Raw genomic sequence first — 23,860 nt, 5'->3', positions numbered from 1 at the left:
CAGAGGTTTGAAAATTCTCCCCCTTTTTTTGGACTACACTTCATAGGATTCTCCAGTTAGCATTGGCAGTGGCCATGCTGGATAGAGGGATCTGGAAATTATACTCCAAAAAAACTAATTTTTCCAGGCTCTGCTGTTTCTTTCTTTTATCTTTATATAGAATCATTTGGAATGCAGACTTGCTGGCAAAAGCACCACCATTGCATTTAACAATAGACTATCACAAGCTACACATTTTAAAAGCTGCAGAAGCCATCCTTGGAGCTACATTCTCATGATTCTGATCAAGGAAATGGACCCAGCCCTTACTTTCTCTCCTCCCACTGCAAAAAGTTGCAAAACTTCGATTTGAACAGGTGCAGTTATGACTTGGGCAAGCCATCATTCCTCAGTTGTGATACCGTTGGGTGACCTATAACTGCATAGAGGAATTTCAATAAAACATGCTTCTGTAAAGGAGGAGCATGAGCACACAAGATAGGAACGATGCTAACTGGGGCATGTTTAAAGGAAAGATGGAACACCAAAGTACTGCCAAGGGATTCCTCTTCTGCCCTTCCTAAATGTACACAGGTATTCTATTTTCATTTTAGAGCTTGGTCTCGCTCTTTTCCTACAACTCCAGATTGCACTTCCTAAAGTTGATGCTCAGATCTTTCCCAGATGAGGAAGAGAAAGTCTAATGCTTGTTGGCATCAGACTTTTAAATGATAGACGATACTAAAACATCTACTTCTTACTGGTAACAATGAGACTAAATAGAAATGTCTCCAAACCATCTCCTTCTCCTTCCAAGAGGCATCAGTTCACCCATGCTGTCTATCTCACGCTTGAAAAACATCACCTTCATAGGACAAGCCATGGTCTGAGTGCGTTTCCAAAAGCAATGCCCATGATGCAGAATATGTACAGTATGTGTAAAATAGCCTGTAGGTAGAAGTAATCACATTGCATGTGCCAATGAACTTATTTTGGATAGCCATTTGTGTCCCAGACCTGCTTCATCCTTACGGTACAGTTTGGGTCACTCTAGCATCATTTCAAAGGAATCACTGTATATACTTGACTATAGGTTGACCTCATGTATAAGTAGAAGCCAGGTTTTAGGGCCACAATTATGGATTATGATATAACCGATGTATAAGGTGAAGGTAAAACTTAGGGACATGCCGCAAAGAATGTAAAGGATGAAGGAAAGGAAAATGATGCCGAGGAATGCCACTAAGGTACAGTACTGGTTCAAATCCCAGCTCAGCCATGGAAATCCACTGGGGGATCTTGGGGAAATCACACTCAGACTCAGAGGAAGATAATGCAAACCTCTCTGAAGTAGCTTGCCAAGAAAACCCTATGACAGGTTCACCTTAGGGTTGCTATAATTAAAAAATAACTTGGGAGGCACACAACAACAACAACAAAAGCAACAACAAATCATCTGTGGCCATTATTTCTGTGTTCTTAATGTTCAAAGGTAAACCTGCCTTGGCACTTTCTTCCTTGACTTTATCCAGTGAGCATTCCAGGCTTTTTGAAAATGCCCTCCCCATAAATACACACAAACGCCTCACAGATTCTGACCCACAGTCTTTATTCTGCTTCCTAATAAATAAGCCCCAGTACCTCTGTGGAACCTTGAACACACAGGATTGTTAACACTGAACACAGCTTTAAAAAACAAGGTGGGGGAAGAAGGGTGAAAAGGGCGGGGGATCAGAAACCTGAGCCTCCAGAGCTCTAAGGGACAGAGAACAAGGAGATGGCAGACATACCCCCTCCCCAGGAGGGGGCAGATTTCAATCCCCACCCTCAGGCAGTATTTGAGGGGCGCGCAGGCCCAGACTGGCAGTGAAACCTCATTTTAAAGTGACGATACAGTTCCACTTTGTGAATGAAAAGCCTGTAGGTTGCCTTGGAGACAGGCAGAGGAAGAATCAGGCCAAAGAGAGTCTCATTGTTTGGGAGCATGGTCCTCCTTGCATGGGATTTACAAATAAACCAAAACACAACCGTTATCAGTCTGCACTTAGATTCATCTCGATAACACCTTCTCCCCCAAGTCTGGCAATATTATGCTAAACAAATAACATGGTGAGATGAACAAAGCAGACACCGTCAAGAAGTCACATACTTTCTATGCAACACCTCTCAAATCTCACCCAAGGAAATGCAGAAACCATTCAAAATGGGATGGATGCAGAGTGGAATAGCTCAGTTCCTTTTGGATTTCTTTCCCAGACATTCCCTAAAGCAAGGATGGCAAACCTTAAGCTTACAGATGCTGTTAAGATTCTGCCCGTCCATCTCAGCCAAACCTGAGCAGTTATAAGTCATAGTGGGAGGAAAATTCTTTTTCTGACCAACTTCCAGAATGCCCAACCAGCAGATGGGGGATGCTGGGAGGTGAAGTCCAAAACTAGAACTTTTCCACACCCTGGATGGGAGCAGCAGTTGTATCTGATGGTCTGTAAGTTTCCCAGCCTAGCCCCAATGAACTCCTACACAACCCAACTGCCTTTCTGTGTAAGGCAATATGATATTGAGGGAGTATGCCCACCCTCTCGGAGGTAATGTTGAAAAACATCTCTTCGATGAAACTATCAGGCACACAAAAGGAAGGGAATGGGAGGATAGAAGGATGGAGAGCCGAGGAAGGAGCCCATGGAGGGATCTGAGTTTTTCACTCAACCATCTGCACATAAGTGAGTGAAAAAAATGATTTGGAAATAAATTTGATGCCATTTGCTGTCCACAGTATTGAAGGAAATGGGTTATTACTCTCCCAGACTTTGGTGAAGCCTCAATAAGAGAGGCAGATGCAAGCACCAAACTCGGTCCTCTAAATCATTTCCATCCAATACACCCCCCAAAAATAATTTTAAAAACAGTTGGAAAGAGGAGTAGCAAGTCAGAAAGTCTCTGGGGTCCTGTGGGGAATATAAATAGCACTTAAAGGGGGAGGGGGATCAATTGAAGCCACTGCAGAGACCCTCAGAGACTGAAAGAGAGAGAGAGTGTCCAGACCACTGTATCTCTGAAGCAGGACAAAGGAGGGAATCCATTGCTGTCCGTGGCACTCTTGAGAATAAGGTCCAAGTAATGAACTGGCAAGGAGAAGACATCATTCCCATCACCCACCCACCCATCAGATCTGGGTGCCACTGAGCCAGCAGCAGTCTTTAAAGTGGGGTCCGGAATCTTCTCCCAAAGTCCAGTGAAACACTCAAGATGGGGAATCATTGGGGTTTCACTCCGGCTCCAAGGGAGGCTCAGCCACCGTGATGCCCTGGTACAGCTTCTCGAGGGAGATCTTCATCTGTTGGAAAGAAGGTGACATTATTCTCCAGAAATAAAGAAAATGACACAAAGCTTAAGAAAGCCTTGGAGTGGGGAATTAGAGCCAAGCAGGGCCTTACGGACCAGAAATGGACCATGTTTCCCTCATCATTGTAGCAGCTGCAAAGGGAAGGATTTAAACAGAAACAGCTAGTGTAGTGAAGTAGTTGTATTGAGACTCCAGAGTTCAAGGTTCTAGTCCTCATGGAGCCCTGAAAGTAACGGGGTGAATCTGGACCAATCACTCTCTCTCCATCCATCACAGGGCTCTCACAAGGACAGAAGCACGGAAGAGAGCCACTTATAATGCCTTGTGCTCCCTGGATAATAGGGGAAATACAAATTTAACTAATTATTAGGAAAAAATACACAGAAGTCATTTAAAGAAAAACAAGATTCAATAGCACCCAGTCATTCTTCCTGTCTCCTTACAGCTGCTTTTTTATTTAAAGTGATAGGAGGGAAGCCCACCGTTAATCATATTCTCCTCTCATATCTAGTTTGGCCCTTTGTTGTTGCCAAAGCAACACAAGGAACACAGTACAAGGTGTCCAAATACAGCCACTTTAGACTTTCATTTGTTTTATTAAGGAAAACAAACCAACTGAAATTCATTTAAGTTTTGAAGATGAATTGAAAAATGATGTCTGGTATCATCTCAGGTGCTGGGATGGGATGATCAGCTTGGGCTATATGGGCAGAGTTTGTCATTCTACTTAATAATCAAGAGAACTTGAATAAAGCATCCACAGAATAAGCAACAAGGCTAAATCATATATTCAACAGGTCATAGCTTCTTATTTTTCAGTTTCTATTGAGGAGGGCCATTTAAGCTGGAAAGGGCTGCTGAGTTTTGCATGAACACTAGCAGAACTTGGAAACACTACTTTTTAGCATCCAGAAATTGTAGGCCAAACAAAGCACTGTTTACTAGCTCTGCACCTTATTTGCTTTCTCATGACAATCAGTAACTCCAGGCATTACCTCATCCAGAAGCTCCACTGAGGCCTTGAGGATCTGTTTCCACTTCTGCACTTCCACGCTGTGGAACCGCTTCTGTAGCTCCAAAATCTCAGCCCATTCTGATGCCGTCTGTGGTAGCTTTCTGTCAGGGAAAAGCAAGAGCGGACCACGATCAAAGGCTGACAGGAAAAGTCTTCCATGTCCCACTCATTTCTATCCCTTGTGTGTCCAGGTTTGCCATCTCTTCAGTGTCATTGCTTAATGTTGCCATGAATCTGCCTCCCAGAACCTCCACTGCTCCAGGCTTCTAAAACTGGCTAGCCATTGAGCTGCTGATACCATTTGTCTGATGCTGACCATTCAGCATTTCAAGTTATTAAACAATCTCTTTTTTGACTTGTCCAGCCATGAAGTCTTGCATTTCTGGGTAGAAACTCAAATTCAAACAATCATTTTATGGAAGCAGTGAGGAATGTGTGTGCTCTTGGACTGCAGTTCCCATCAGCCTTCATCAGCAGTCAATGGTAAGGGATGCTGGGAACTGCAGTTCTGAAACATCTGATGAGCCACACAATTCTCTCTTCTGCTTTACAAAGTCTCTTCTCAGGCATAATCCAAAGAAGGCTCATAGTCTCCACTGAACAAATGTTGCTAAATAAAGTAGAGCTATTTTAAAATGTATGTTCTGGTGAAATGATGCCTTTATTTCACAGAAACAAATCTTGGTTTCCCACTAAAAATATCCCCAGCAGAGGTTTATATCCAATGATGACTCAATTTTGAGTGTACCTGGATGATAACAATATGTTCTCAAATATGTCTGTTGTTTTATTTTTATCTGCTTGATATATCCTGCCCTTTGATAAGTTCCCAGAGTGTCTTCACTAAAAAGTTACAATGCAATAAAACAAATTTCTTGTTATATCCCAACATTAGAAAAAATACTTGCAGTCCAATACATCTGAAGGATGACAGTTTGGGAAAAACTGATTTACATACACAGAAAGACAGAAAAAGAGAGACAGACAGAAAGAGAGAAGGAGAGGTAGAGATATAAGCTGCATCTGTACTGCAGAAATAATGTAGTTTGACACCGCTTTGTCATGGCTCCATTCTATGGAATACTGGGATTTGTACCTTGTTGTAATACCAGAGCTCTCTGCCAGAGAAGGCTAAGTGGCTCACAAAATTATACATCCCAGAATTCCATACCATTCAGCCATGGAAGTTAGAGGTGCAGATGCTGCCATAGTCAGACCAAAAGTGCATGCTACCTCTATAGTTGATAAAACCAACTCTGTAAGCAAGGGGGCTGAAGCTGATCCACCTTTGCAAGCTCAATACTGACAACATTTTAACTGTAACTGAATTACAGTGTAAAATCACTGTTTCTGATTTTAAATGTAAGGCAAAAAATACAGTATTTTCAATTTTTTGTTTATCAATCTGCCCTTGATCTCTTCCAATTTCTCACCCATTGGAGAGTGCATAAGCCTGCCAGGATTCAAAGGTTCGGGCTGTGTGCTCCAGAGACCAAAGTCGGTAAAACAGCATCATGTTGAGGATGACCAAAACCACCAGGCTGCAGGGAAACAGAAATGGGTTGGAAAGCGAAGCAACCACAGAGGTATTTGGGGTGTACCACTTTGGAGGGAGAAGGAGAGCAATTACTCACATTCCTGAAAGATGCTTCATGTTGAAAAAATACAATCAACCTTCCATATCTGAAGCTAGTATGACCCTTAAATAAACTGATCAAATCAAGATTGACACCTATTAATTCCTCAAATATGTTTTCTTAAAATGGCAGGTTAGATGGTATTCCAAAGTAATACCTTGGTAAGGGCTAAAAATACAGAGACATTCTAACCACAATTATGTTAAAATTTGGATCTTTCTTACAACAAATACAAGCCTGACCCATAGCCACTGCCAAACTTGGCCCTACACCTAGAAAGGGTATGGAACAACATCCTATATGGACCAGAGGCAGAGGAACACTCTGCTCCAACCAGTGATGTAAACAAGTAGGAGAGGATGATCTCAATGTATGTGGAAGTGGCACCATCAATGACTACCTCAGTATATCATCACAGTAACATTTGACAATCTAGACACTGACCTCCATATGTCCTTCTCCTGATCAGATAATGACATTGAAGGTGCAGATTTTTTTTTATTATTATTCCATTCAAAAAGTTCCCTGTGCAACTCTTTCCTGACCTGCAAACTGAAACTCAGTCAAATTCAGTAAGTTCTTGGACTGCAAATGGGACTCAGGTCCATGCAAAAACTTCTGAGGCTTTTATCTGTTATCACTGGTCACTGCGCAAAGATAAAAGAAGCTTGAAGTGTCTAGATCAAGGGAAGTAATTGTACGACTCTTTCTGCTTTAGTCAGACCTCACCTAGTATACTGTGTCCAGTTCTGGGCACTGCAATTCAAGATAGAAGTTGACATGCTGCAATGTGCCCAGAGGACGGTGACCAAAATGGTCTGGAAACCATGCTCTATGAGGAGCAGTTTAGGGAGCTGGAGAAGGGAAGGCTAAGAGGTGACATGATAACCATGTTTAAATATTTGAAAAGATGCCATAATGGCGATGGAGCCAACTTGTTTTCTGCTGTTCCAGGGATGAGGACACCAAAGCAATGGATTAGAACTACAGGGAAAGAGATTTCACATACATATTAGGAAGAACTTCCTGAAGGTAAGAGCTGTTGAACAGTGGAATACACTGCCTTAGAAGGTGGTGGAATCTTCTTCTTTTTTTAATTTTAATTTTATTTGATTATTTTACAATTTAAAAAAATCGATTCTTGGTATATTATCTGGGTTACACACTTCTTTTCATACGTATCCCCCTCCAGTGATGTTTCCACAAAGAAAAAACGTCATCTTATCCCCATCCTGCCTTATGCTTAGTGTTCCTTTCGTCTGTTTGCTTACCCACTCACCAATTAGATTTTTTATGCACATCTGAAATTTCAGTTATCCTGAATGTACTGCTTATTTAAGTTCCGACATTTACAAAAACAAAATGAGATGTAGAAAAGAAAACATAAAAGTAAATTCCCCTTAATCTCTATCACATTCAGTTTTCTGTCTTTCTGGCTTCCTTACAACCATCTCACTTTACAAAAGGATATTATCGGATACCAATCTCTCTCGACTCTATCAATGTCTTTTTGTTTCACATGCGCTGTAAGCTTATCCATCTCCAATGTGTCCATCAATTTTTGAAGCCAGAGATCTAAGTCTGGTATTACGTTGCTCCTCCAGTGTTGAGCTATTAAGAGTCTTGCTGTTGTTATCAAATAGAGGAGTATTCTCCAGTATTTCCTTTCAAGATCAGCTGGTATTTTATTTGACATATTTAGTAAATATATTTCCAGTCGTAAAACAAATTTTATGTTCAGCATTCTTTCAATGGTTATATGTATTTGTTTCCAATAGAGTTTATGTTTAGGACAACGCCACCACATATGAAACCATGTGCCTCGTGATTCTTGACATTTCCAACACATATTCAATTCTTTCCCTACAATTTTTGCCAATCTGTTTGGGGTTAAATACCAACAGTTTTCCATTTTCCAATAATTCTCTCTCATATTTTGCGATAGTGTAAACTTTTTGGTCCTTTCTCTCGCATATTTCCAGCTTTCTAAATCTATAACATTGCCACAATCTGATGCCCATTTTATCATTACCTCTGATATGATATCTTGTTCCTGGTCCAATTTTTGTAAAAAATTATATAATTTGGATGTTCTTTTATGTTCTTTTCCTAGAAGTATTTTCTCTAATTCTTCATTTTCTTCTCCTATATCTATCAGTTTAGAATCCATTTTATATCGTTCTTTCAACTGCGTGTAAAGAAACCAACGCATCTCTGCATCTAGCTGTTGTAATTCTTCCATCGGTTTCATTTGGTATTGTCCATCTTGGATTTTAATAGTCAGATCTTCATAGATTAACCATTGATCTAAATTTTTCCATCTACCGAAAAAGGCTTCATGGGTTGATATCCACAGAGGAATTTTCCTGTATATCTTTTTTTCCCTCCCATATTTTAATTAGTGGTTTTCTAATTACATGTTGTTGAAATTCTTGATGTACCTTTGTTTTCTCATAATAAAGATAGGCGTGCCATCCATATCTGTTATTGAAACCTTTCAAATTCAGTAATTCCTGATTTTCAAGTTTTATCCAGTTCGTCAACCAATTCAAGATGTTAGCTTGATAGTAGTTCCAGGTTAGGACCCCTCCTCCCCCTTCTTCTTCTTTGACAGTTTTTAAACAGAGGCAAGTTGCCCATCTGTCAAGACTGCTTTGATTGTGCATTCCTGCATGGCAGGCATTGGACTGGATGGCCCTTGGGGTCTATTCCAACTATGATTTTAAGAGGAGCAGGGACTTTCACAAGATAAATCCAAACAAAATGCTTTGACTTCTCCCTGCCTGGTTTAACTGTGTCCCTGCCCAATATGTGTTTCTACCTTTCCTCTCCCTATAATGTGTAATGAGTAATATTTTTCAGTTATCTTTCTTTCTTTTTTTTACTTTTAAAGGACATGTATATTTAGTAAAATGTTCAAGTTTTTTACTAATATCCTATTTTTTTTTTCTTTTAAAAAAGTAATGGAAAAATAAGAAGCTATCAAATGTATTGCAAAAAATAATAATTTTGTTATGCTAACAGGAGGAAGTCCAGCATCCAACTATCCATGACTCAAAAATATATTTTAAAAACATTCCAAAAAGGAAACCATTTTCCATTTTATATAAGGGGCACTGTTTTACTATGCCATTGTCTATAATGGGACTTGAGGAAACCAAACCCCAGCAGAGACCAAAGGCCCACTGTAAACAGAAGGATAGAGCACCTCTCCACCTTTCTTACATCTTTCTCCTCCCACTAGAAGCCTCTCTTTCACATCACCTGTTCCTTGATCCTTCTAACTGGAAATGCTAGGGACTGGTCTCAGAGACTTTCTCCATGCCAAGCATGTGCTGTATCTTTGAGCTACAGTCCCTCCCAGCAGCTTAAGCCTTTTTACATACAGATACATTGAGTTCAAACCTTGTGAGATCACATTTCTCCCCCCACCCCCTACTCACATTAAAAGTACAAGGCACAACCAGTTATTAGTATACTCCGCACTGACTGGATATTACTAATATGACATCTCCCTGTGGAAAGTCAGTGACACGTAGCTCATCAGATCACAGTATTTAAAGACAGCAAACACAGGAATTAACAAATATGGAGATGAGAATGGGTGAGGAAGAGAGGGAATGAGTTCATGCCACTTAGCTAGAGTGATAGCAAGCATCCCATTATTGTTAGGAAACTGCCAGGTGTGATCAGAAACAATGGTCTGTGACAACCACTCCAGGTTAGCTGCTCCACACATTTAAGTACTCAAGTGATGGCTGACAACATTAAAATTGGGTTGTAACTGCAGAATGTAATCCCATCTAAGCTAGAATCATGTGTTGTAGCCTGTTATTTTGCACAAGCGATGGAGTTGCTATTGATCTCTCATCTATCTTTTTTCCCTATTCCCTAGTCCTCAGGGCTCAGAATATATGTTATGAAAATCTATGGGCAGTGATAGGTGAGATATGAGAAACCACAGAGATGAAGGCAGAGTGGGGCTAAATAGGTTATACAACAGTCAGGGACTTGCATAGTGGTTTATAGAGCATGTTGTGTCTCACTATGATTACTAGGAGCAGATCAGAGAAGGCAAAAATGAGGTAACCATATACAACTTTCTGTACTTTAGTCAGGGTAAAAAAATCACTCTGGTTGCAGTACTGCACTGCCTTCTTTGCTTTCCTTACAGGGCAGAGCGTGTCATATCCTTGAGAATGAAATGACCACTAAGGGGAATGACCAATCAAAAGATAGCAGAGAGGAAAAATGGAAGACAACAGGAGATGAACAATGACAATAAGCTAAGGGAAAGAGAAGAAAAGGAGACAGTTGTGATGACAGGAACCAAGTCTAAAAGAGCCAAGTAAATAAGGATATAGGCAGGTAAATAAACCATTTGTGACTGTGATGGAGGGAGAGAGGTGGGACACGATCTGCAAAGGTCAGTGGCAGAAATGGATGGCATCTGAGTAAGCAGCAGGTTCAGTGCAAGATGAGGATAGGTTAGGAACAAGGTTGAAAGGGTGCCTGAGCCAAAGAAGCAAGGAGTGACAATTTCCATACAATACCTCACACATATCCTGTGCGAAGGCAGAAGTAGGAGAAGGAGAAAAAGAAAGGTGTGAACCTTTGCTCCTATTACCCACCCCTGGCAAAACAGAAATAAAAAGACAACCAGAGGATTCTATCCTAATGGGCTCCCTTTCCAACACTTTCTCTACTTTTAATGCAAGCAAAGTTACCACCTTTTTGTACCATTTGCACAACAGTTTGAATCTCAGAAATAGGGGAGGGGGTTAGAAACAAAGGGAATATCTTTTTATTGGGGCTAGACAATTTGTTCACCTACGCCAGTGCTATCTACTCAAACTGGTACTGGTTCACTAGGCCTTTGGTACAGGTTCTACCCATCATCTCTTACCTAATCCTTTCAATTCAAACAGCCTGGCATAAACCTGAACCATGAACTACCTGGAAATGCCACTGAACTACCACTGAATTATGATCTCCCCTGCCCATTCTATGGCACAGGAAATAACGTGATGGACAGATATTTATATAGTACATTTTTCTGTGTCAGGCCAGAATTGCTGGAACAATTAACACAGAAAGACAGGCCTTATACTAAGCCAGGCCATTTGTCTATTTACCCAGTATGGCTGACATCTACAACAAGTTCTCAAATGGTGGGGACTGACCCCTGGGGTGTGTATAAGAATTGTTGAAAGAGGGTAGGGGTCCCATGACTAGGAGGTCCTGATCCCTCCTCCTCCTCTTCTCCCCAAACTGTTTTTATGTATTAAATTTACATGTGTTGCGTTAAATATTGAATTTACTTAAATAAAACTACTACTGTAATTTGAATGATTTTATTTCCTTATAAAATGTTATTCTATGAATATACATTACTGTGCGAATGAAAATACGCACACTAAACAAACAAAATGCTTTTATTCATGTACTGCATCAGAAGGGTGTAAAATCTGCATGTAGATCTAAAGGGGACATAAAGAGGATCAAAAGAGTAAAGAGTTTGAGAACCACCGACCTACAAGGATTAGTTCGCTAGGCTTTGCAATATAGTTTTTTCCCAGCCATACCTAGGGTTACTGGGGATGGAACTAGAAACTTGCCCCCAACAAGACATGTGCCTCCTCTCTCAAGACAAATAAAGGTGCCATACACTGGGTCAGATTTCTCCCCCACCCCCAAATACATTCAGTATTGTTCACATAGACTAGCAGTGGCTCCCCAGTGTTTTGGACACAAGTCCTTCCTTAACCTGCTTCGAGTCACTGAAAATTAAACATGGGGCATTTTGTGTGCAAAGGTTTTCTACCACCAAGCTATGATGGCCCTAACTCATAAGGCCTTTTGCTCATAATGAAATTGGCCAAGACCCTTCATTGGCAGATGAAACTGCAATGACAAAGTTTTATTGTCATAGCTATGTCTTCCAAGGCCGTTCCCCAAAATCCTTCCTCTTAAGCCAGACAGTGCCCCAGCAAAATGGATTCCAAGGTGCTGAAGAACAGGGCTCCAGGAAATGATGACTGTAGCAACAAACTGAGATGAGCAGGCCTTTGGGATCCTTCTGAGGCTGCTTATCTCATTATGCTCCCATGACTGGGAGAGTACTACAGTCATGTTTCCCAGTGCCCCAATCTGTGGTGGCTCAGAAACTATTTGGCTGGGGTACAGCCTGACTTAAGACATAGGTTTTTAGAGTCATATTTAGTTATTAATAACTGTAAAGGTGAATTTCAAGAGTTACAAGATCATATTTGGCATACAGTCTTGTAAATATTGAATAGGATACCAGTCACAATCTTTTACTCTTTCCTGCTATGCCACCCTCAACATCTACTGCAACTTATCTATGACTTGATGTCACAACCACCCATGCCCACACAACATTGTGACATATGGGCTAAGGCTGTCTTAAACACAATGACAGCGGATTAAGTGTGTGCTTCCAGTTTCAAATGGCAGCGACACGTTTAATGTATTGTGTAATTTGAACCAGACCTCTACTATGATCTGTGCAGGTAAACTATCCTGTTGGAGAAAACCTCCAAAGACAAGGAATGTAAGTGCCCCCACCCTTCATCTCATCCTGACTATTCCCCACTGCTCTTTCCTCCCAAGGAGCTGCATAAGCCCTGAAAAAATGGACATCACATTCCTCCTTCCAGTTGCAGGACACAAGTAGGCCATTTAGGCTCTGGGTTTAATGGTCTTGTAAATGGCATATAGGGGCTTTTTGAAGGCAATGTGTGTTATTTCACTTATTTTCGAATGCAGTAAGCCAGCCCTTCCGCATGTTCTGCTATGTACATTCCTGTCCAGCCTTGACAGCAATATTCCTGGCAACTGTGAGGATAAGAAAAGGCACAGATGGCATTCCACCCCACCCTTGGCCTCCAAATTTTGTCTCATAGGTTTAATCCTACACCTAGAAGAAAGCACGCTAGAATATAGTGGGACTTACCCCTGAGGAAAAATATATACGATAGCACAGTTTAACTCAGAGCAGGCTCTGAGGGAGGTGTGGGGAAAGGAGAATCTTTGGGTTGCATGTGGCTGCTGAACCCCTGATGCCACACCATAGGTAGAATTTAGTGAAATTTCTGGACAATTCTCTAACTGAAAACTGGCCAAAATTTCATGCAAATGCTGCAGCTTGAATTCACTCACCCCAACTCCCCCCCCCCTACCCATTTGTTTTGGACCAGATTTTGTCCAAAATGCCAGCCAGAAGTAAGGTGATTCCAACACTAGTGAACCCAGCAGTGGTGAAAATTGGTTTCTGCGGCACACACAGTGTGCTCTAAGACTGGAAACAAATAACCTGTAGATCTTTCCATCTTAGTGTGCTCTAAGATTGGGAACAAATAACCTATAGATAATTCCACATGTTAGAAAGATGCTGGATTGTAAGTCTCATCAGTTTCACCAGGAGTGGTAATCCAGTCATATCAGAGTGACTAAATGTCCCACCTTTGCTTTAAATCCTCTCCAAACAACCCATTCTTGCCTCCCCAAGTCGGTAGCTCACTTACACCATGCTGATGATGAGGATCACTGTGGAGACTGTCTGGCTTTGCCCTTGCTCCGACAGCTGCTCTGAAAGCCGTGAGGTAAGGCTGCCTGCAAGATAGGAGAGACAGAACCACTCAGAGGCTGCTGGGGATAGCATTCTCCCAAACACTGGGCAATCAACCCAAAATGAAAGGGACAAGGAAGGTCGGAGTCTCTAATCTACCCACTTTGCACAGGCAGGAGGATACCTGAGGGTCGAATGGTGCGGCTTGTCCCCTCACCATCGGGTAATGGGGGAATTGGGGGTTCAATATGAGGGGCTCTCCAGCTCAGTGTGCGTTTCCTGCGGCGGAGTCCAGACAAGAGCCCTCGTGGTTCTTTGCCATGGCAGCTCTCCTCTAGCAGGGCCTTCTCTGCCTGCACCAGTGCCAGCTCTGAAACAGTCAAGAGAGAGATGTGGGGAGGGCTGGGAAAGGGTCACCTCACACAAGAGATTGCTTTCTCCCATTTATAAATTTCCCCTCCTCCAAAACATACCCTTGATTTATCCTTCAGATACAGATACAGATATAAATACAGACATATCCTCCAGAGCCATGGCTATCCAAATCATGCCATCTGATTTTTGCATGGCTGGAAATCCACATGCAGGACAGGGTAGCAGGAGAAATATAGTCCCTTGAACCTCTTGAAAGTACCACTTTGAGGTAAGGGGTGCTATGTTGAGGCTTTGCCACTTGTTTCACATACCTAAGTGTTGGAAATACTCTTCAACACCGCTCCAGGCGTTTTTTTCAATGAGCGTCTTCACTAGATTCCATGGCTGCTTCCGATACCGGATCTCAGAGGAGACTCTGTCACAAAGACAGGTTGCCCTGGTCAAGCCAAACCAAGCTTCTATTGCTTCCCCTTACTCTGTCCCTAAGGGATTCTGGGAAATTGAGAAAACCCACTTTTGCAAGGAATGGAAAGGGAGACCAGGCTTTAATTATCTTTTGATCCATAACTGAGGGAATTGGAGGTTTATTCCCATCCAATATGTCTCCTCACTCTCCAAAGACAAGATTGGGAGCAGAATCTGGAAATTTTACTTTTTTTGGACCATAACTTCCAGAATCTCTCAGACAGCATAATCACAAAAGAAAGTGAAGTTTCCAAACTCTGATCAGCAATTCTGTTATGAACTTCTGTTGCTCCTCTCCAACAGTTGCTCAGAACCAGATTAAGGCTGGTGAGCAAAATACACATGTAAAGAAAGGATCTATAGTACAAAATGTAGGGCAATGGGAAATATGCTCCTGGTTACAGCTGTTTAATCATGTCTGTGACTTCCCATTCCCCTCTGTTAATATATTTATTCTCAGCATTCTCCCTTTTGCATTTTCACTACATTGCTACATTTTGATGATGCTGCATCAGTTTTTAAACGCCTCATAACCTCAGTCACCAGTGCAGCCCACCCCAACTCATGTCCCTCCTGATATTTTTCCCCTAAAGCTTCCCTAAACCCCCACCAGCATGACTGACAGCAGGAGCTGTAACTTAATACAACTGGCAGACAGTGGGCAGTGAAACCTGCAATTTTGTATTGTTCAGCATTCCTTACAATTTCAAAAGGACTTAGAGCAAAATGTACAGCATGGAGGGGCACTTTCTTCAAACATAAGAAGCTGACACTACAAGGCCAGTCATAAGAATTGCCCCAATTAACAAAAACAATCCTTTCTCCAAGAAGTGATGAATCTAGTAGGAAAACAGGGTAAGTGGATGAGGGCAGATTTGTTCTCTACTTTTAACAATGGAGTTCTCGTGGCCTCCAAATGACAGGCATAACAAAATGCCATCTATTAAAAAGACTCCGGTCTACAATGCTCACACCACCATAAGTGTGTTAATTTTAAGGAAGGAGGGGATTTTCTGCTGGTTTTGATGCAAAAGACTAACAAGGTTTTACACCAAATGCAATGAAAAAAAGAACCAGGCTTCTCCCTTAGCCAATAAAATGTTATCTCAAGCTAGGGGATGAATAGTGATGTAGAGAGAAATGCTGAAATGCAGGCACTCATCATGACTGCCTACAAAGCCATGTCCCCAAGGAGAATCCAGAAAGGCATGCTTAGTTACATTGATCATGCAGTTGATCATACATATTGATCCATATCAACAAACCAATTCTAGCAGCTTTTTTGTCTCTACCAAGAATAGGTCTTTTATAAAGCTAATGGGTCTTAATTGCCCACTCCTAAATACTCTGCATTAGAAGAAAGAGCCCACAGTAATACACTTTATCTGGGAAAATACACTACTCAGTCCCTTATGAGAGTGATAGCTAACCTCAGTGGAAAGAGGAAAGCTTGAGGGAAGATTAGCATCATCCCTGTTAATCAAAAAGCTCAAGAAGTGCAACCCTGTGAGCCCTGGTTCCACTACATGAATGGGAATGAGATGTAGGAACCAGTACCTGAGCCGAGCCTTGCTTTTGGCCACTGCAGTGATACAGTATCGATGGACTGTGTAGAAGTAGTCCTGGTAGGGGATGCCCTGTGTGATCACTTCTGAATCAATCACACAGCCCCCGCTCTTGGAACTGGCACGGAAGAGAGTCTGGCCATCAGTTGTGGGGGAAGGAAAGAGAAGCAAAAGGGTTACAAATGTAAATTCTGTACTAATACGCACATACATACATACATACATACAGCCACTACAGGCTAATGCCATGTGCCAGTACTTCCTCTACTACACCCTTCACTGGTCTATAGCATCCTTCCCCATCCTTGTACCTTCTGTATGTTTTAGATTGTAGCTCCCAAGAGACACAGTTAAAATTGTCAAATGCAAGGGAACATGGTGGCGCAATGGTTAAATGCTTGTACTGCAGCCACTCACTCAAAAAAAGGGAGGGAGTGGGAATTTGGAGTCTGATGTACCTTTATCTACCGTTTCTGTGCCTTTGATTTTATTGTTTTCTCTTTTTATATGCTGTTACCCGCCTTGATCCAACACAGGAAGAGGCGGGTTATAAATAAATACTACTATTATTATTATTATTAGGTTGCAAGTTCAATACCAGCAAAAGGGTGCAAGCTTGACTCAGGCTTGCATCCTTCTGAGGTCGCTAAATGAGTACCTAGCTTGTTGGGGGCAATTAGCTTACAGTTGTAAACCGCTTAGACACGGCTAGTTCAGTATGAAGCGGTATATAAATTAAGCTGTTTATGGGAGTTGAAGTTCAAAGTATCTTGGGTAAAGATAACAAGATGGAGTAGCAAGATCTAAGCAGAGATCATGCATCACACATACGGATCATAACACTATGCATAGACAGCTCTGCACCTCTGTACCTCTCTCTCCTGAGGTAGCTCTCAAGCCCTGTGGGGGATGCTGTACAATGATTATACAGCTGAGCTGGGAGCGGAAGGAGTGGAGACTGCCTCTCATTCCTGTTGATACTCCAGAAGAGGGCAGGATGAGAAACGAGGTTGCCCTTTAGTTATAAGTGTATATGATACCAAGAGGATACCAGTCCTAATGTTCCAAAACATCAGTTAGTAGAAAACCCTTCTTGATCCAGCCAAAGTGATGCCCCAGACACACCTGCCCTCCACCTCACCCCATCTATACCTTATATTAAAAACTATACACGCATACCTGGGTCTCTACCACAGCAGCAGCCTTGGGGCCTAATGGGTTGTTGATGGGGATGGTGTAGGAAATTACACGGCTTTGGTGGCACTTGTTATCTCCAGTCCATGAAGTCAGTGCCACATCTGGAGGCACGGAAGAGAGAGAAAAGGGGAGATTATCAAGACCAGGAACTCCTTGGTTATTACATTTAAATAGTAATAATTCCAGTATACAAAACAATTCAATACACATGCATACACAAAACAACAACAACAACAAGCAAGTATATACAAATACTTACATCAGACAAGAAATATAAAAAAACGGGGGGGGGGGGGGGAGAGATCCTTGTCAAATTATATCATAGAAGGACAAAAGCATACAGCAGCACTTCGTCTTGATTTTTTTTTTCATTCCAGAGACTAACAAATAATGTTTGTATTTGTATGTGCTTATGAAGCTTTGGAACCAAATGATTTAAAATAACATATATCAACAAATCACACAGTGTTTAATTTTTATAGCGCAATTTTCCAACCGTATCCAACCATAATTGACATCATATGTAGTCAGCATGCCCAACAGCCAGCTGAAAATGCTGAACTGAACTTGGGTCCTTCAACAGGCCAAAAGGCACCATCTACTACTGAACTACAGGTCTTCCATGTGTTTTGAGACTGGAATGAGGGGAGGAACAAACCTAAAGTGCTCTGGGATGCAAAATGGATTTTGGTCCAGGCTATGCAAACCAATGGAAATCAGTTGTGTTCTTTTTGAAATTTAAACACTCACCTGAATCCTGCTTCTGAACTCTATGGGATGTGATGTGATGGGGTGAATGGGTCCCCAAAACTTCTCATTATTTATTTGTATATTGATTAGTTATACTTATAACCCATATTTCCACCAAGATGTTCAAGGCAGCACATACAACTGTCCTCACCCCCACTTTATTCACATAACAATTCTGTGAGGTAGTTCAGGATGAAAAAGAGTCTGGCCTAAGGTCACCCAGTAGATTTCATAGCTTAGTAGGGATCAGACCCTGAATCTCCCAAGTCCCAATTTGACATCCTAGTAACTAGAACACACTAGCTCTCCTTACCTGTGAACTTCCGCTGATCCAAAAAGCTATGTATGAACTGAGAGTCGCTGAAGAGCATCTGCTGAAGCCTCTCTGCTCCGACATGATAAACAGTATTAATCAGCAATCGCCCTGGCAGGTCTGAAAAGAAGGCGTCCACCTCGGCTTGAGGAGAAGGAGGAAAGGCAGGTGGTTGAGGTGCAGGCTGCCTAGATTCTAGTCCAAGATTTGGAAGGGAAGTAGGCTTAATGGTTAGAGCAGGACTGGGGCCGCCCTCACCTTCATCTTGTGTGGAAGTGGAGGAATTGCTCATGTCAGTGGGAAGTTCCTCACTGGGAACAGGTTCCCCCTCCAGGGGGGACACTGGTGTTCCTCGTGATAAGTCATCTTGGGGAGGTTCAGTCACTGAGGTCACTGTGTGGCTGGATGAGGCATCCACTTGGCTGTCTGTGTTCTCTTCTGGGTCCTCTGCCAGCTTAAGGAAAATGCATAGTCAGTGTTAGTTACACATCTGAGTTGAAAGGATTGGAGGAAAGATTTGCCCTCCCTGGAGACGAAAATATCTAGTGAATATCTGATATTCACATCCAGAGAGGTAGCAGCCAGTATTTGATAGTATCTTGATAGCTAGCATACAGTAAAAGTAAAGACCTGATATACAACATGCAAGAAATAGTAGGAGATTTTATTTATCTGACTCAGATATCAAAAAAGTGACTTTTTGGATGACAACTCATAGAATCTGCCAACCAGCATGACCATACTAGCTGGAGGAATTATTTGGAGCTGTAGTTCAAAAAATATAACTTTTCCCCCAAACTTTGACTTAGCTTTCCCTAGCCTGTCCCTCAGCCTCCTTTTTCACTATTGCCTGAATGGCAATTCCATCCTCTCTCTGGGTTTTCCAACTGCTCAACCTATGCTGGTTGTCGTCAAAATTTGGATCTCGTCCATCTATTGACTTCTGCCTCCTTTCCTTTGCTCCTTGGGTTTTAGATCCCAAGGAAGGATGTGGAATCGATAAAAGAAGAGGCAAGCATAGGAACCCTGGCCTTATGCATTTCCAGTTTCTGCTTGTACTGGACGCTCTTCTAAACGGAATGAAATAAATGGAGAGAATGATAGATAACTTCATTTCTTTTCCAGAGTAACTATAATGATTTAGTTACAGGGGGCGGCCTCATTAAACAGCAAAGGAGAATTATAACATGGTTTATGACTTGGGCTGCATCTCATGGTGCTCAAGAGTCAAAAAATGGGTGGGAAGAGATTGCAGTTTGGACCATAGATCAGTGGCTGACAGCATGCAGATTTTTTTTAAAGAAACTGAGGGGAAAAAGCTATTGTGTTTACTTTTGAGAAATGGGAAATAAACATTTACTTTTTAAAAATTGTAACTATGATGGTACCTAATGTTAGCAAATCATTTGGAAGTGTAAGTAATTACTTTTAAATGAAACTTTCAAAGCTCTGATTGTAATATGGGACAGTAATACTCCATACTGCTTTAGATCATGCTTGTTGTAATCTAAGACAGGAATGGTCCCGTCTATGAAGTCTGAACCATCCCTTTTTTGCTCAAAAACAATCTTGTGGTGCACTACTGTTGTTGCATGCCTTCAAGTCTTTTCTTAACTTCTAAATGGACATGAATATGATTATGTTGTAAATCTATAATTTTCTTAAAGCACATCTTCATAAACAAATTTTAGCAAGAAGTGTTTAAATATCTCAATTTATTCTGAGGATCTTCTCTAGATGTTATTCTTGGATAGTTCCCAATTTTGTAGGATTTGACCAAGCAACAGCAACGTTGCAAAGCTGAAAATCTAAAAATAATGCAGATTTGAAAGCTGTACTTAAAATTGCATCTGTTTTGGCAGGCAAAGAAAATGGTTTTATTAAGTGAAATACAATCTATCAATCTGAATCAACTTGGACTCCTCCCCAGTCATGTTTTTATTTTAATTAGTGGGGAAGCTTCCTCTCTTTTTCACTTGGTTTTCTCTTTATCTTCATTTGATTTCAAGGCTTATATATCTGTAGGGTGGGTACAAAAAAGTTTAACAAATACTGCACTGTATTAAGAAATATATTTACTTTTCATTTGGTGGTTCAATCTTAATTTCAATATTACTATGGTAGTATACTGCTGTTAATCCCAATTAGAGTAGACCTGTTCAGACAATTGTTGAATGGTGATTCAACACATAAATAAATTAAATTGATTCAATGGGTCTATTCTAGTTTGAACTACAATAGAATTGGGCCAATGTGTGCTTGTATGCTTGTAAATTAGAAATATATGTGAAGAAGTCAGTAGAGTACAGGCTGGTGGGGGATACCACAATAGGAGTTAGAAGACATCAGATTCTGGAAGGCTTGGAAAAGATACAGGCTATGCTGAATGGGGAATTTAGGGAGTCCTAGACCAAAACTGGACTGCAATTTCAGCCTCTTCATCTACAACTGGGGTGAGCAACTGATGGGGGCTAGGAGGCTGGCACTTGCCCTGAAGAAGACCTTGGAGGGCTGCACCTCCCCACCGTACTCTCCTGTGTAAAAAAGGAGGAGGAGGGAAAAAAATCTTACCCTCAAATGACCTCTAGAGGATGTGGGGCATTCTGCCATGTTTTTGTGGGCCTCCCAGTCCATTTGCCTTTTTTTTTAAAACAAAAAGAAATGGCCTAGGTCATATTCACTTTCTGTTTTTAAAAAAGCATCCCCCCAACCTTAAACTGGGCTCAGGTGGCACCAAAAACATGGCAAACATGCATTCTACATCCCCAGGGGGCACTGGGAACGTTTGTGGCCCTGGGTGCCACAAGCCACAATTTTCCTACTTCTACTCTACAGCATACAATTCAATTAAATTGTCTCCTTCTACCTAAACTAATATTCCAGAGTGGAGGGCAGTGTGCAAAATGAAGTGACATTCCAGCAGAGAGAGGAGAGAGAAAAGTTATACAAAACAAAGAAGTCTATGCCTATTATCCCATTTTGCCTTATTTATTCCAAAAGCAAGGCACTGGACTTCAAATTCTTTTTCTGAACCCACTGGTATCCTCACCGAGGTGGTCCCATCACTACTGCTGGCCAGTGAATTGATGCTCTGAGTGGCATCCCTTTTGTCCAGTAGTGGGCTGCTGTCAAGCTTGAGGTCTGAGGTGCAACGGGAAGTCAAGTCAGTCAGGTCAATGACATCTCCAATCTCTTTAGGGCTTCTGTTGGAAGGACACAGTGGAGAAAAGGATGAGTGACAAATAGGGCTGGTGTAAAATGGGAGTGGAAGGACGTTCTCCCATTAGCTGAGTGGCAATTTAAGCCACTGAGGTGCTGCTACATCCTGGTATCAACTTGACATGTCAGATGCCCAAGAAGTTGGGAAAGTTTTCCAGAATGTCAGCAAACGAAAGAGAGATTGAAGAGCTATAACCCCAGGAGGCAATATATTGGTCAGATCCACATAATGGCAAAGCCAGGCTATGGTTTAATTGATTCTAGTTTGTTGCATACTCTGAACCCACCCCTGCAAACAAACCATGATTTGTTAGCTATCTGCAAACTATGCCATGGTTTATTTTGAACGTACACACTCTGGTTTGTTAAAGCACTGCTTCTTGTGATGTCTGAACCCAGTACTGCTGTTGCCGTTATTGAAAGAAGAGATAATAGAGAGAGAGAAAGAGACCAGAAACTTGGGAGGGGGAGCATCTCTCTTCTCTGGTTGTCTGGAGGATAACAGCTAAATAAATAACATATGACTAACATGAACCACAGTGTACTGTGATGTGCAAATGTGACCATTATCATGGGGGGACTCATACAACTTATGATATCAGCAGCCACACCATTCAAAAATTGTACTCCAGCATCTTCCATCACGTTTCAAGATATTCCAGAGAGTGCCTTCTACATCCTACAGTGAAGCCTTTTTAGTTTTAAAAAACAAACAGGTGACCCTAAAAAGGGCACCTCAGCCCACATGTATCAGTCACCCAAATCTAGCTTCCTGGGTTGTCTGTTTATAGACATAATCTATCAGAAAGGGCCTCCATGGTTCAGATGATGCCTTATTCTGGAAACCAAAATAGAAAGTAGTATTACAGGGGCCAAGGCAAAATCCAGTTTTAGTACGTCTTATAAAAGACAAATCGAAAACAATGGAACTTAAATTAGTTGTGACTTAGAAGTCCCAGTCATTCAACAGATCAACTCCTAACACTAACAATGGATTTAAGTCTACAGAGTGAAATACTTGCTACTGTACATTCAACATTTTACAAATGGTGTTGGGAAGATTTTCCTCGTTCTCATGAGTGGATAATTTCTAAATGCCAATAACTACACATGCCCTGCACTGGAGCTGCACACTTTTAGATGAAAACACCTTTATTGAACAAGGAAAGCAACTTCATTATATGTTTAGGGAGCTTTGACATGTTTTAGGCTGAGGAGTGCTCTTTTTTTTAATGAAGTGACCAGATGTCACTTTCAGTTTTTCAAAAAAGCCCCCTGGACCTAAAACATATCACACACCTTCCCCAAAAGAAGCTGTCTCCCACATAAATCAGTAGTGATGGGCTGTGCACAGTTCATAAATAAACTTTGTCCACACATGTTTTCCATGTAAAACGTGGGCCAAAATGAGCACCATACTTTGCTGTTCATCTACTGTGAGGTAAAATTCTTTGGCTCATCACAACTAATCCACATGCTAAATATTGGCTAGCCTTGTTCTAAGGCTAAGGGTTCAGGTTCTAGCATCTTCCATAGTTAAGGTGGGAAAGCTATGAAGATTCTGAAAAGCTGCTGTCTTCTGCCTATCAAGAAAGGGATAGATGCATCCAAGGGCCTCATTCAGTGGAATACAGCTCTGTACACCCAGTTATTGGACTACAGTTCCCAAAAGATCCAGCCGCCATGACCCACGATCAGGAAATCTGGGATTGGCACAAAACATTAAAATAATGTGAAGTTGCTATGGAGCTATTATACTGTAATGAGAGCCAGTATGGTGTAGTAGTGAGAAGTTGGAGTGGGACTTACAAGATGCAGGTTCTTGTCCCCGACTCTGATCCACTGGTTAATCTTGAGCAAAACTTGTGCTCAACTTGACCTACCTCACAGTGGTGTTGTAAGAATAAACTGAAGAAGAGAAGAGCCATATATACTGTACTGAACATACTGGAAGAAGGTCAGCATATAAATGTAACCAATAAGTATATAAATAAAGTCTCTTGTACCATTATAGTCACACTCCATGCTAAGCAAAACCTCTGAAGTATTATGATATTTATGGGGCCATGAACACTCACCCCAAGCCATTGATCTCATCAACAGGAGAGACATAATCATCATCCTCACTGGTGAGGCCCAGTTCAGAGCCATAGCACTGGTGGACAATGTGCCAGAGCTCCCGGGGGGACAAAGTCTGAGGGAAGAGCATGGCATTAGCACAAATGAGCAAAGATGGTGCAGGAGTTAAAGAGCTTGAACAAAATTAATCTCAGGTTATTTGTTTAGACAACGGTACATAGACACATGCATCCTTATCTAGACCCCAATTTCCAAAACCAAACTCCTGTTTCAGAATATGCACAGATTTCTCTCATACATACACAGTTCCACGGTGGAACCTCACTGAAAAA

At 41.5% G+C, this 23,860-nt stretch overlaps 1 protein-coding gene across 4 annotated transcripts in view; it reads right to left on the bottom strand.

The window, feature by feature from the left end:
- Positions 1–1,571: 1,571 nt before the first annotated feature.
- Positions 1,572–23,860, bottom strand: part of GRAMD1A (GRAM domain containing 1A) — a 55,365-nt gene continuing 33,076 nt past the window's right edge. The window contains exons 9-20 of one of the 4 annotated variants that reach the window (XM_089479403.1): positions 23,528–23,643; positions 21,280–21,433; positions 18,489–18,684; positions 18,231–18,374; positions 17,150–17,268; positions 15,963–16,105; positions 14,252–14,355; positions 13,750–13,935; positions 13,522–13,609; positions 5,771–5,878; positions 4,318–4,438; positions 1,572–3,313 (exon numbers count right to left, since the gene is read on the bottom strand). In XM_089479403.1, the coding sequence (XP_089335529.1) occupies positions 3,245–3,313; positions 4,318–4,438; positions 5,771–5,878; positions 13,522–13,609; positions 13,750–13,935; positions 14,252–14,355; positions 15,963–16,105; positions 17,150–17,268; positions 18,231–18,374; positions 18,489–18,684; positions 21,280–21,433; positions 23,528–23,643 (1,548 nt within the window). In that variant the 3' untranslated portion in view covers positions 1,572–3,244. Of the gene's footprint in view, positions 3,314–4,317; positions 4,439–5,770; positions 5,879–6,791; positions 10,487–10,524; positions 11,455–13,521; positions 13,610–13,749; positions 13,936–14,251; positions 14,356–15,962; positions 16,106–17,149; positions 17,269–18,230; positions 18,685–21,279; positions 21,434–23,527; positions 23,644–23,860 lie in introns of those variants that run through there. The other 3 variants (XM_089479402.1, XM_089479405.1, XM_089479406.1) reach the window with 3 other exon arrangements.

Source organism: Sceloporus occidentalis, unplaced genomic scaffold (genome assembly GCF_023333645.1).
Source record: "Sceloporus occidentalis isolate IW3139 unplaced genomic scaffold, rSceOcc1.0.p SCAF_13, whole genome shotgun sequence".
NCBI lineage: Eukaryota > Metazoa > Chordata > Lepidosauria > Squamata > Phrynosomatidae > Sceloporus > Sceloporus occidentalis.
The sequence above is the reverse complement of the archived record's forward strand: the minus strand, read 5'-3'. Positions and strand labels throughout refer to the sequence as shown.